The 13977-nt window shown below is 40.7% G+C and overlaps 1 protein-coding gene across 2 annotated transcripts in view; it reads left to right on the top strand.

Moving 5' to 3' along the window:
* Positions 1 to 3902: 3902 nt before the first annotated feature.
* Positions 3903 to 13977, top strand: part of klhl14 (kelch-like family member 14) — a 16241-nt gene continuing 6166 nt past the window's right edge. The window contains exons 1-5 of one of the 2 annotated variants that reach the window (XM_067475569.1): positions 3903 to 4536; positions 5379 to 6279; positions 8202 to 8323; positions 12928 to 13017; positions 13873 to 13951. In XM_067475569.1, the coding sequence (XP_067331670.1) occupies positions 5402 to 6279; positions 8202 to 8323; positions 12928 to 13017; positions 13873 to 13951 (1169 nt within the window). In that variant the 5' untranslated portion in view covers positions 3903 to 4536; positions 5379 to 5401. Of the gene's footprint in view, positions 4537 to 4624; positions 6280 to 8201; positions 8324 to 12927; positions 13018 to 13872; positions 13952 to 13977 lie in introns of those variants that run through there. The other variant, XM_067475568.1, reaches the window with a different exon arrangement.

Here is a 13977-nt window from a genome sequence, read left to right on the forward strand (position 1 = left end):
GATACAGTTTTAGTGGGAGAGGGTTGCTAATACAATGGGGCTCATCTTGAAATTCTCCCAAGGAATAACTATCAGTCCTGCTACAGCAGCTTCAGTGTCCCTAGGTGGCCGCGCCACTGAGCCCGTGCTCGCTCCACCGCACCCCACTCCACGCCTGCTGCCACCCTGAAGGTAGATGCATCACGCTGGGGAGAGTGCGCAACAGCAGCCCCCGTCTCCCGCCAGCCCCCAAACCTCCTCCACGGCACAGTGGCCTCCTGCGGCCCCCTACACCTCTCCAGGTCTCTACTACAGCCGTGGTCCCAACAGCACACACTCTCCCTCAGGTGAGTCTCCATACCACCTTCATGTCTCCTCCCATTTGAACTGCACAACTGATATCCTTTTGTCATTTGAGAATGGCACACACACACACTGTACACACACACACACACACACACACACACACACACACACTCCTGTGCTCACTCTGGAGGGGACACCGCCTGTTTTTCTGCTCACCTCCCGGCTGCCGGCTGACTCTCTGAGCCGTGTCTGTGGTGGCTATGCCATGTGTGGGGATCTAGGGGTTTAAAACAGCAGGCCTCCCATACTCCCTGAATGGCAAATATAAGTGCTTCCAATTTATTACACAGTGGACGTTTTTATGAATCATGTCTCACTAGGCTTGATCTGAGATGACAGGCAGGCACTAATCAGTCCAAATTTCAAAATATATGGAGAAACTATTTAATCAAATAAACAGGTGACTGCAACTGTTGAAAATCATCACAATAAATTAAAGTGCTATCAGAAATGTCACACAGTAAGTGACCCCTTCACTTTCTCCCAGAGCACATCAATTAAACCTGGGCTGCAAGTGAACACATTTTTTTCCTCTTATGTCAGAACTACTTTTGGGAGATGACAAACTAATAGAACTGTTGACACAGACTGTTAAAGCAACAGAAACAACAGAAAATGTAAACAGAAACCTCCAATCAAAACCCCTTCAAAAAAAAAAAAAAAAACATACTGTAATAAGTTTTTCATATATGAAACACAGGGAGACGGACGTTGAATCAATAAACCTATGCTACTACAATTTAGGTTTTTCTTAAATGTAACTGCTAAATGCTTTGTAAATGTAACCTCAGACCTGCACTTTGCATTAAATTTGTCTCACTAGCATCTTTCTTAAGAGGTTTATTATAGTATTTTCTTTTTTTCCTTTATAATATATTTTTGGGAGGGGAAAAAAAAAAGGCTTGGAAACTACATTACTTTTACTAAAACACAAATTACAACTTTGACTTTATAGGTTGCCATACTACACCACACTTAGTTAACAAAATATTTTACAAACAAGATGATATCACCCTCTCCATGATATTAATATGATATGTTCTCTGATCTGTAAACAGCTGGTTATCTTGCTTTTCCACGATAAGAGAAAGTGCTGAGGATTTACGCTTGGTGAGCACATTTGGGCTGAATCTTTCACACGTCACAAATTGCAGATGGGAAGCAGTGATCTTGAACAGCCGATCACATTTCCGTGACCATCTGACACCTTCCATTTAGGAAAATAATACTTTCTATCTTAGCATACCCCTCTGCAGCAGCCAGCAAAAGGAATTATGCCTGGTAGACTTTGCTATTCACAACTTCGGAGATTCTCCTTTTGTTTTGTTTCATTGCACTGATTAGATTAAATGTTCACTCTTTAATGAATTATTCAAAGCTGCAGTAACACTTTGTGTGTCTGGACATTTTTTTTATATGTTGTTACATGCACAAAATTGCAAAGTTGAAAACATGTTACAGTACATTAAAGTCATTTACACATGAAGTTGTATAGTAGATAATGGTAAAATAAGGAGCTTGCTATGTCACTGAGCTGTTAGCCAGTGGCTGAGAGCCTCGTGCACCTTTTTTTCTGTGGCACTTCTCTGCTTTAAAACTCAAAAGTGAACAACAGTATTTTAATCTCTGAGGATTTTTTTTTTTTTTTTTTATTATTTACTGTATTACCTGCCCCAGTCATTTTTACCACAATATTAAGAACAAAAGAAGGTTGCGAGTGCGTTTTACCCATAGAGGTAGATATGGTATCTGAGTTATATGACAGATAAATATGAGTCGGGTTAACTGGTACAGAGAGTTGTAAATCACTGTAGTGTGATTCTTTGTCTCAAAGGGTTTAATTAGTCTAGAAATTCTTCTCTTATCTTATGACCCCACCTTCCCTCTGCACACTGCAACAACTTACAACCATAAAGGCCCTGCAATCTGAAGACCAGTGGCCTCAGGAGACTGAGTTGTTACAAAGAGCTGAAAGAGTTGCAAATGGTCATTTTATTGCGTTAGAATAGCTCGCTCGAGACTTGGGTAATGTAGTGCTAACTGAGTCCTAGTAAAGATAACAGTATGTGACTCCAAAGTGAAATATAGTCAGTATACTACTGTATTACTCTACAGTGATGAGTGTTTTGACAGTGAGGCAACACGGTAGTGAAGTAACTTTACAATGGGCTTTGTTAGGGGTTTCAAACCACTAATTGATACTACAGTACTAGCAGTTTTCCTTCAGTGGTGGTGCTTTTTTTGCGACGCAGTGCACAATTCAATCAGTCATCTTGCACAGTTAGTGTAGAATGGATTTGTTCGGTTCAACTACAAGTGGGGAATACACGGGTTTGTCAAGCCCTCGAACATCAAACAATGTTCAGGTTCCATCTATTATAAACGCTACCTATATGTGTCCTGTTATTGCTTTAACGGTAGCACGGTGTTGCTCTATTTCATAGTACATGAACAAACCCATTTATCCCTATCTGTCATTTCATAACTTGTGAGGTATCTGTCACTTGTGGTCCCACGGGATTCCTGTATGTGAGGGTTTTTTTTTGTTTTTTTTTAGCTCTAATTGAGCTCTTTATTTAATTGACAGTTTATTCTGTCATAATAAGTTGTATCTAACAGTTTTTGATTAGATGGGCAGTGTTAGTTTGCTCATTTTGAACCCGTGACCATCCAGCATCAACCTGCTAATGATAAGAATTATATTACTTGATTATTCATGTACAGACCATAGGACGAATGCTGTCTTAATTTATTTAGTAAAAGTGGTTTTCATTATTTTTGAATGTATGTGTAAAACATGCAGATATAGGACCTGGACTTAACTGAGGAAAGTTTTCAGGCTTTAACTGAAGTTAATAAGGTCACTGTAACGTGTTGTGATAATAAAAAGCACTTATACACAATACAGGATTTGAAGCCACTTAGTAGCTGACAGCTTTTAGTTGGTTTGTTGTTGAAGCGCTTGGTGTAATTCATGAAGTCAAGTGAACTTAAATAGTCATCAGCTTCTTTTAAGGCCATTTTTGTTTGCTGTGTGAAGCTGATAGTGTTAAGGCTTGTAGATCTGTTTGCATCATATACCACAGACCACTATGGTATAAAGATGTTTCAGGGTGTTCTCAGGTCAGCAGCTAGGCCTCGTGAGGTTGTGAAACAATGCACTGACCAGACCACATGATCTCATTATTTTATGGTCGACTTTATTTTTCTGCATGTTGTCGATAACTTTACATTACTTTGGACACAGGTGTTTCACATTTTTGGGGGCCTGATGCTTTTCTCACATGCCAAAGAAAAAAAAAAACGGTGGTTCATATGTTTTAATTTAACATATTTTGGGCATTATGGTGTATGTTCTAATAATGATACAGATGCAAAACTTGAGTTTCTGTAGAGCACCTTCTTTTGAAGGACTAGCAGGAGCAGAATGAAATGAGGGGTTATTTTGGCGATGGAGATTAAGGCAGGGGCTTTTTGTCATTTGTGCGAGACAAGCCATTCATCCATCCAGTTCACAGCCAAAAAAAGGCTGGTCCCAGAAATTAGCAGTTTCAGCTCAGCAGCAAAGTCGTCGGGCTGTGAAGGCAGAGAGAAATTGACTAATTAGCAATGCGCACTAAAACTTGACGGTTCTCTCTATAACAGCGAGGGAAAGACTCGGTTTTTCTCCCCCTTTCTATTTTCTTTCTTCCATAGATGTTTGAAATCGCAGTCATTTACGCTCGACAGTTTTTACAATAGCCTTGAGCCATAATTTTGCGAGTCTCTCCAGCATCCATACCCCTGCATGGTCTCTCTCCACCGGCCATGCACGACCGTTTCTCTCCCCAACCGTGGATTTCCTATTACTCTCGTTACGACTCACTGAGCCCCAGGCCCAAGGATAATGATGTGTTGTTTCTTGGTAGCATAATTTGTCACACGTATATTTCTTCTTCTTCTCTTGCAGAAAGCACAGCTCCCTCTCACACACTCACACACTTCTTGTTAATTCAGAAGAACAAATGATCAACGTCAACAAATAACCTGAAATAGTGACTTTATGAGTTGGAATCAATGGTTATTTTGAGCCACCACCGACCATAGCCTTTAAAGGAAAGGACATTTCTTAAAAGGAGAACAAAGGGAAATCCAAGTGAGATTATTGCGAACCTGAAGGTTACTTTCTTTTTTGTGAAGAGCTGAAGTCAGGTAAGTTTGGCTCCTTCTCAGGCAAAGCTGCTCACATCATTTAGTTGTGACAGGCGCTTTTAGCGAATCTGGCGACAACGTTACAGCAACGCGTGTGTCAAGTTTCCACACATTACGGACACAGAAATGGCTTTTGCGCTGCCTAAGAAACAATAGATGTGCACATGCCGTTTAACTTTACTGAAAGCTGCATTTCGGGGGAATATTTTTCGACACTCACGCCCGCGTAACTCACGTAGGCGAAAAGCGAAAACGCGCCCTTACCGCTGCTGACGGCTCGGAGACAAACTAATTGCTTTTGTATGAGTCCGTAAATCTGTGCGATGTGTAATGTCCTCATTGTGGGGGTGTGCGGTAAGATAGGAGAGGCGATAAGTGTTTGCTGGATGCTGCACGCATTTCGTCCACCGTAGCGGTTCTCTCTTTTTTCCTTATCCGACAACTTTAGCCGCGTTGCCGAGGAGAAAGCGCCGCAGCATCCTTGTTTTGTTTTGACAGCGCCCTTCAAACCTCAGCCTCCATTTAAAGCATCTCGCTCGTCCTATAGATAAGAATGAATAAGAGTGGCGCACTGTGGGAACTATTGCGTTTTTGTTTGCTGCTCTACGACCAGAGCTCAAAGTTGAAAGCGACCGAAGCCGTATTGGATGTAGATTCACGCCGGCTGGCGGGGCGCGATGGCTATTCCCCGCTGGATGCACGGGAAAACTGCTCAATAACTTGTTCCAGAAATCGCTTTCTAGTGTAGTATTTGATCTGATGGCGTGTATAAGCTGCGTGTGTTGTTCCAATAAATGACCTGAGGTGAATTGCTTGCATGGTTTATTTGTTGCCTACTGTAGGTGGCGTTCACAGTCAGGAAGTCATGTCCAGATCGGGTGATAGAACATCCACCTTTGACCCAACACACAGTGACACCCTTCTGCATGGGCTCAATCTCTTATGGAGAAAACAGCTTTTCTGTGATGTGACTCTCACTGCCCAGGGACAGCAGTTCCACTGCCACAAAGCCGTGCTGGCATCCTGCTCCCAGTATTTCAGATCTCTCTTCTCATCCCATAATGTAATCAACAATGATGGGGGCAAAGGGGACCAGGGAAGCAGTGGGACCCCCTCATCCTCTCCCGATGACAAGCTGGTGACCCCCAGTGCCAGGCCCATCAATAACCTGGTACTCCAGGGCTGCTCTTCCATTGGACTACGTTTGGTGCTGGAGTACCTGTACACTGCCAATGTAACTCTGTCCCTGGACACAGTGGAAGAGGTGCTGTCTGTCAGCAAAATCCTCAACATCCCCCAGATTACTAAGCTGAGTGTGCAGTTCCTCAATGACCAGATCTCCGTGCAGAACTACAAGCAGATCTGCAAGATCGCTGCACTCCATGGACTGGATGAGACCAAGAAGCTGGCCAACAAGTACCTGGTGGAGGATGTGCTGCTGCTGAACTTTGAGGAGATGTGTGCCATGCTAGATGCTCTGCCACCCCCAGTGGAGTCAGAGCTGGCTCTTTTCCAGATGTCAGTCCTCTGGCTGGAGCATGACCGGGAAACTCGCATGCACTATGCACCGGACCTTATGAAGAGGCTGCGGTTTGCCCTCATACCTGCCCCAGAGCTGGTGGAGAGGGTGCAGTCGGTTGACTTCATGAGGACTGACCCTGTGTGCCAGAAACTACTCCTGGATGCCATGAACTACCACCTGATGCCCTTTAGGCAGCACTGCAGGCAAACCATGGCCAGCAGGTGAGAAAGAGACAAACAAATAAAGATGCAAGCAGAAACTCCCAAACCAGAGCTCAAACACACACACCCACCCACACACACACACACACACACACACACACACACACACACACACACACCACACAGCAGTTATGACTCTATGTTAGAGTGGATAGAAGATGATTAAATTCCTCCCACTTGTTAAATTTGAACTCAGACTAAAGAATTTTTTACTAACTCAAGTATTGGCTGCACTGCCAATCTAGATCATGTAGGTGGTCAGTCAGAGGTCTGGGGTTTAAGGTGCAGCCAATGAAGTTTGCCGGCTGTGGTGTTGATCTGCTTCATGCTACACTTATATACATAATTACAAGGTTACCTTATCTTTAAGTGAAGATAAAACAACTCTTTATTCTTTCATATCAGTGTAATTGCTCTTCAATCAGTGGAGACAAGATGCAGTAAACCAGATAAAGGTTATGCATTTGACATGTGGCAACTCTCTGGAATACAATTTAAATACTGTAATTAGATTGTTACCAGCATAACATGGTTATTATGTAACAAATCTGATGGAAGTACAATGATAGCTTATTACTGATATAATAAACAAATGTTCTACAGTCAAAGGGAACTTGGTACATTTGTTTGTGTGTGTTTTGCTTATGAGAAAATAGCAGTTATTCTAAATAAAGGACATTATGACAGTGCTCCCTATTTGGGTTAGATGCACATTTCTCCCTCACACCAAAGTAGGCCAAACTGGTTGCTTCCATGTTTGTCCTGTTCAGTACTTTAAGGGGCTGGTTAGTAGACAAGTGTTGCCAGTAAGCTGATTGGTTGACGCTGTGGTTGTCAGATTTTTCTTCAGTAGCGACACAGTCAAGGCTGGAAATTGTTCGAGTTGTGATATTAAAATATTTATGTATAAAAGGTAGCAGAGCCGTGGCATTAGAGATACTGGAAACCTGAAAATTATAATTTGGGTGAAGAATATGAAAGTATGTTCTTACATGTAGCTATTCCTACAAATGCACTAATAACATATCTATTCCCACATATGGACTTAAATGAGCACGGAATCAGGAATCCTCATAATTAGTTTCACATGCCACTGTTTCTCTTCTCTCAATTAATCACCATTATCTATGTCCAGGGGCTCATTTGCATATGAATAACCCCAAAACACTTCGGAGTGGGGCAGAAGCAGGAAGAATGTGCCGAGATTATGGTGATTTACCCAAGCATAAAAAGTAAAATATGAAAAAGGGAAAAAAAAAAAAAGGGGGTGAACGTTGTCTGGAAATAAAGGCCAGCTACTCTTAATCTTTTTACTGCATATTGTGATTAATTAGAAGATTTGTGTTCAAATCCATTAGGACCCAGATAATAATCATTAATGTACAGTAAAGTGTGAAGCTTTGAGGTTATATATCATATACAAACAGCAGGAAATATCTCACAACGAGCTCAGAGATGTCACATGAATCACCGTAGCCAATGAAATGGAGACATTGTATAGGCAGGTTTATGTACTCAATTGCACTTTTACCTTCCAGCATGTCACCCTGCAGGGTTGTCTTTGCTTCACAGGTAATAGAAAAAGGTATCTATAGAGAATAATAACCATTTATTAACACATCGAAAGGATAAGTGAGCACTTTTGGTTAATTAAAATAAATGTGGCCACATATTGGCCGATTAGCAATCTCAAGTTGAGTTGTTGTACTTGAACAAGTAGCACTTATTCCTTTATTCATGCATGTATTATTATTCCATTCACAAAATTATTCACCTCACATGGAGCATTTGCAGAGTGAGAAATAAAAATACGGATTTATTTTTTTTTTTTGGCCTCTAGATGTTTTATTTCAAGACCTAATACCTGTTTTTGTTCTGTTTCCTGACACTTGTCCACACACCCACAACTTTTGACATTACAGAATCCGTTCCAATAAGAGAATGCTGTTACTGGTGGGTGGTTTGCCTCCTGGACCTGATCGTCTCCCCAGTAATTTGGTCCAGTACTATGACGATGAGAAAAAGACATGGAAGATCCTCACAAGTGAGTACCAAGGGCTCTGCTGCTTCTTCTTCTTTCTTTCTTTCTTTTTTTTTTTTTACCTGAGGCATCTTGTGTTAGTGGCTTTTTATAATGAGAAATAGTTGTTCCTATAGATTACTTTAACACGGGTTAATTTCCACAGAAAATGAGGGGAAGGAGTTCCCTAAATCCTTCAGGTAATAATGTATCACTATCACTTTTAATATAAGTTTTTAATCAGAGCGTGACTTCACAGCACTGTGGAGCTTCATGCCCGGTTTCCCTTGTTTTTGCTGAAATGTGCTGGCAAGATGCATGATGAGATTTACTTGAATCTAATGATCTATTGTGACACAGATAAAACAGTAACGAATGACATTTTTCCTTAACAGCTATAAGATGTAGCTTGATTATGCTCTCATACTGACCAGTGTATAGGACTGGATCCCCCTTTACAAATGTAAACTTAGTATGGAATTAGCCTGTTGACCTGGGGTCAACACTGATATTGGGTTTATTTAAGGTGAAGCAAGTTCCAGTAGTTTAAGTAAGGAGCCCAGCAACTGTGATGGTTACACAGAAAGTAAATATAGATAATGATTTTAATCGACTAAACATAAATAACTAATAACTACTGCGTGGGCATAACAATGAAGAATAAAGACTTTGATCTTTGATGTGATAAGTAAACAACATAGGATTTCATACCAGGGTATGTTATCATATCACATTGAAAGCAAGTTGTCACAATTACCCGAAAACACACTTGCATTGAAAGAAATGCAGGGTCTATAGCAAACATAATGTGAAGCCTTTGTGAATTTATTAATACATTATAGAGTATACTATAGTCTTTTTTTCTCCCTGTCTTCCCTGACCTTTAAGGTCCACTATTCTATTGTTGCCATATTGCAAAGGTCAGCCGAGAGCTAATGGGAACCCGTATTTGTCCTTTGCATCATCACTGCCAGATGTATTGAGTTTTTGTCCCTTTGTTGTGGTCGTGGTCATATCTCAGCAGCATCTCTTCATTGATACATATTAGTTTTACCTTAGGTCTGTTTCCAGTCAGCTGTAGTCTCACTGTACGGCACATGGCACACGTTCTTAATAAAGTTGCTGTAATTTGGTGGCAACTTAAGATCACCAATTGCTTTGGACATTGTTACTTAGCGGTTGTCTGTTATTCCAGTTCATGTTTGTCAAAATGTATTAGAGGGCGTTTTAGTGAAGGAAGCACGCATTCACAAAGGCTTGAAGCTCGCTGGTGTTTCTATTGCCATTTTCTCATTAGACTCACACTCCTGGGTATAAACTGCAACAAGCAAAAGGTCAATAGGGATTTCCATCACTCAAAACGAAAAAGTTAACATTCAAATGGTCCGTGGCCAAGTGGAAGGACAAAACTGCAAAATCATCCCCTTAACACATCAGTGACCATCTGATGTAGCCTCCACACAATGGTTGTGGAATAGAAGATTATTAACATTCAATCATAACTTTTCAATGAGGCGAAACCTGAGAGGGACAGCCTTTGATTAAGACATTCATCAGCACAATTTGGGGAGAATCTGATCCCCCTCATGTCAGATATATCTGCCGCTGTGTGATTCTAGTGTAAAGTTTGCCATCTAGTGTACCCACTGCAGCGTGGATGAACACATGAGAAAGGCAGGCAGAGACTTGGCCACAGTGCAGGACTATTCGCTTGCTCTCGAAACCAGCGAGATACTGAACTCTCCCATTTGAAAATGGACCTCATCTATGCAGTATGACCTGGAACAAAGAAATTCAGCTCAGTGGGATGCAATTGTAATGGTGTTAAAGACACGTCAGAGCATCGAGCAGCAGTGGTGCATTAGCTGTGGAGTCATTCAACCGACCCCGACTGTGGCTCTATGCAGAGGTTTCTGACTCCCTCTAGTGAGCCCTAGAGCTCACTGTAGTCTGGAGTGATGCCGTCCATCTCGTTGAGGACATGCCTTTTCTGCCACGCCAAGGCTGTTTCCCACTTGGGGTTGGTGTAAGATTTAGTGGAAAGACGGAACAAATAGGTGGATTGATTTCCAAACTTTTAAGCAGATGACGAGTAGCAATAAGGAAATAAATTAACATGTTAAAACTTCTACAGTGGCTGCAGTCTAATAATTTAATGTATATTTTGCCTGTATCCGAGCCACCTGTAGAGTTAGAGAAAGTGTGCCAGGGTGTCCCACAGTCCCACACTCCTCATACTGTAGCCTGAGACATACTGTAAGCAATAATCTTCTTTTCACATGAGATATGAGATGATCTTCAGTACAAGTTGGTAGGCATCAAATAAAAGGGCACCCATCCGTGACTTATATACTGCTGACTGAATCGTAATGCAAATAGCATGTAAGCGAATATGGCAGTCATATGGCACTCGTCTTTAAGGTGCACTGGAGGCAGGCGGCCTAATCTCCTCGTTTGAGATAAAGCTGTGTTTAGAGTATGTAGTATTAGTTCCTATCTGAGCCTACTCTCTTATAGAGAGGACCGGCACATGTCAGCCAGCCAGAGTGAGATTGCAGGGAGAGGCCATTTGGAAAGAAATGAGATTCAGGGCTGTCTAATTTTGCAGCAACTGTGATCCATCAGGCGGTGGGGAGGTGACAGTGGAAATGACTGATGGAGACAGACAGGTGGGCTTTAACATTTCACTGATTTGTGCTCAAAAGGCACCAGGCCTGAGATTTATTGAGTGAACATGATCATGTTCATTATGACTGTCACATAAGACCATTTCTCTACATCTCAATGGGGTCACTTCAGAAAAAAAAAAAAGAGAGAGAGAGAGAAAAGAAGCACAAAAACATCCACAAGGGAAAACCCTCCACCAGAGGTCCAGCTGTTCAGTAGCTGTGGGCCTGTAGCCATTTATGCTAACCTGTGCTGACACATAATGAGGAGTGTGATACATTAAAGATTGTGTTTAGAGGATGTTCCTAATCTATTACGTTTGTGTCCTAGATGCACTTCAGTTGTCACCACATGAGTAGTTGTTGCTATAGCATTACGGATACTAGAAAAACAGAAAATACAATCTGCACTGCTTTCTGGCAAGTGAGCCATGTTTCGAAAATAAAACTTACCGATAGCAAGAGCTGCGTCCAACAATTATTTTCATTATCAATTACTTTTAAATTATTTTCTCAATGAATCAGACAATTGTTTGGCATATAAAATGTCAGAAAGTTATTAGAATGTTCCATCGCAGTTAATTGATTAACAAAATAGTTTGTAAAAAAAAAAAAAAAGTGCCAATAGATAATGATATTTATTATTGTAGCAAATAGTAAGTTGTTTACTATGTCTTACACTTTCATTTGTTTCAGCTTAAGAATCCACAGGCCTGATTCCCCGCAAGAAATCACTGTAGATGGATGATTAGGAGGTTATAAAACAAAAACAATGGAAAAGGCAAATAAATCATGTAACACTGACTCACACAGAGGACTGTGAAATAGATGCTTTGCTGTCTCATTACAATAAGCACTTTGGCCTGTTGGTAAGAGTACACGGAAAATTACTGTAAATAAGTCTTGACATTAATATCCACTATGCACACCCCCTGTCAAACAATAGCACTTTCAGCGTGAATAAAATAGAAACACTTCACACATTTTGTACACGGTCTTTAAATATGAACCTTCTTTCAGCAACATTTACTGTCTAGAACCGCAGAGCTACGATAGGCAGCTGTGATTGGGTTCATCCATAGGCTCGTTTTTTTTTTTTTTTTTAGTTAATCAATCTTTTTTAAGTCTTTTTGTGGTATTATTTGGAACATTTCATACAAATTAAAACTGATTACGAGACACCTTGTGTTAGTGTAACATCTGAGGGTAGATTTAATTTTGCTAAGGGTTACAAAGCCTCACGTTAATACTTAATTGGCTTTAAATCCACACAAAACAACACATTAAAGTATGACTTGATGTTAGCGGTGAAATCCAGACAGTTTCAGTATTGTCTGACTCCCCCCCACCCCCTGCCACCCTCTAATGGACTCATGGATAATGTGTATCCAAGAGATTTTTCTAAGATAATCTGTGTTACGTTCTGTTTTGCTGCAGTCTCCGTTTTTGTCTTAGCATGAAAACAAAGTTCCCCTCATCCCACCCAAACACGTAAGATATCACTGGAAAGGCCAGGATGTCCTCTATTGAGCACATCGGGACTTAGTAGGGTACCTCACATGAGTCAAAAGATATCGATCCACAACGTCCACTACAGAGGACCCAAATGAATAGGCATGGTATAAGGAGGATAGCAAATATTTGTTTAGCAATTTTGTCTATAGGTTTTTGTGGTTTATGAAAAACAAATTGACTAAATCCCTAAAATTATAACTTTTTAACACAGCCTACTTGTTTTAGAAAGTATTTAAAGCATCTGTTAACTATTAAATTTACTAGATGGAAATTAAGAAACCAAGGTTAAAGATAGGGCTGTTCATGGTACATGTTTGTCTTTGACCAAATATGAAAACATTATTTTTTCTTCTCAATTATATTTGTTGGGGCTGCAAATTGGCTTATGGGTGACTACAGAATGTGCCTAGAAATGACCTTTTCCCCTTGTTTCTGTTACTCTTCTAGTAATGCCTTACAACAGTGCCCATCACTGTGTGGTGGAGGTGGAGAACTTCCTGCTGCTCCTTGGTGGAGAGGACCAGTGGAATCCCAATGGTACAGTAACAGCATTAATTCAGCAGATTTGTTCTCCAAACCAGGGTTTATATAAGTTCAACCCTATTAGAGTTATTGTAACACTCAGATAGCTTCAAACACTCATCCTAGAGCCAGATCAGCACGAAGTGGACAAACAACACTTCAGTCAACACTTGTCAATAATTGGCACATAAAAATAACTGTTATTAACACTGAAATATTTATGGTGTGTTAAGACTGCTTTCTGTGAACTGGTGGTAACGAACCATCATAGAAGGAAACTAACTGTAAATGATCAAATACTATCTTTCTGGTATTATTCCCAGTGTCATGGCAATACAGCCTTACAGTAGCATGTAGTGAAATTGTTGAATTGCTGAACGCAAATCAAAATATACCGTGCGTCACTACTCATTATGCAAGTTTTTTTTTTAACAGATTGTCCCTAAAACTAGATCACTCTATGATTAGAAAAAAAAAGGCCTTTAGTCAACAGTTGCTAGGTCTAATAGTGGTGAAGAGCAGCATGTTAACACTGAAGATGATCATGTGTGGGTGGTGGTTTGCAGATAATATGCTTATTTTTAAATGAACACTTGCACGGCCTTATGCATTTTACTGGTATGTAACAGAAACTTTGTGAGCACCGTAGTACTTAATGCCTTCTAAGCTAATAACTGTATTAGATTAGAAGCGTTATTGTCATCACTGAGTACATATACATTTACATATACGTGTTACAATGAACTTTTTTCCTTGGATTTAACCCTTTCACTGGGGGGGGGGGGGGGGGGGGGGGGGGGGCAGTCAGGGAGCTACTGCTCTGATTTGAATAGTCCTTTTTATTGAACTTGATTTTTGTCTGTTGTGCAGGAAAACACAGCACTAATTTTGTCAGCCGCTACGATCCCAGATTCAACAGTTGGATACAGTTGCCTCCTATGCAGGAAAGGTGAGTGTACCTTGTTATTGAATAAT

Source organism: Channa argus, chromosome 14, assembly GCF_033026475.1.
Source record: "Channa argus isolate prfri chromosome 14, Channa argus male v1.0, whole genome shotgun sequence".
In the NCBI taxonomy this organism is placed as follows: Eukaryota; Metazoa; Chordata; class Actinopteri; order Anabantiformes; family Channidae; genus Channa; species Channa argus.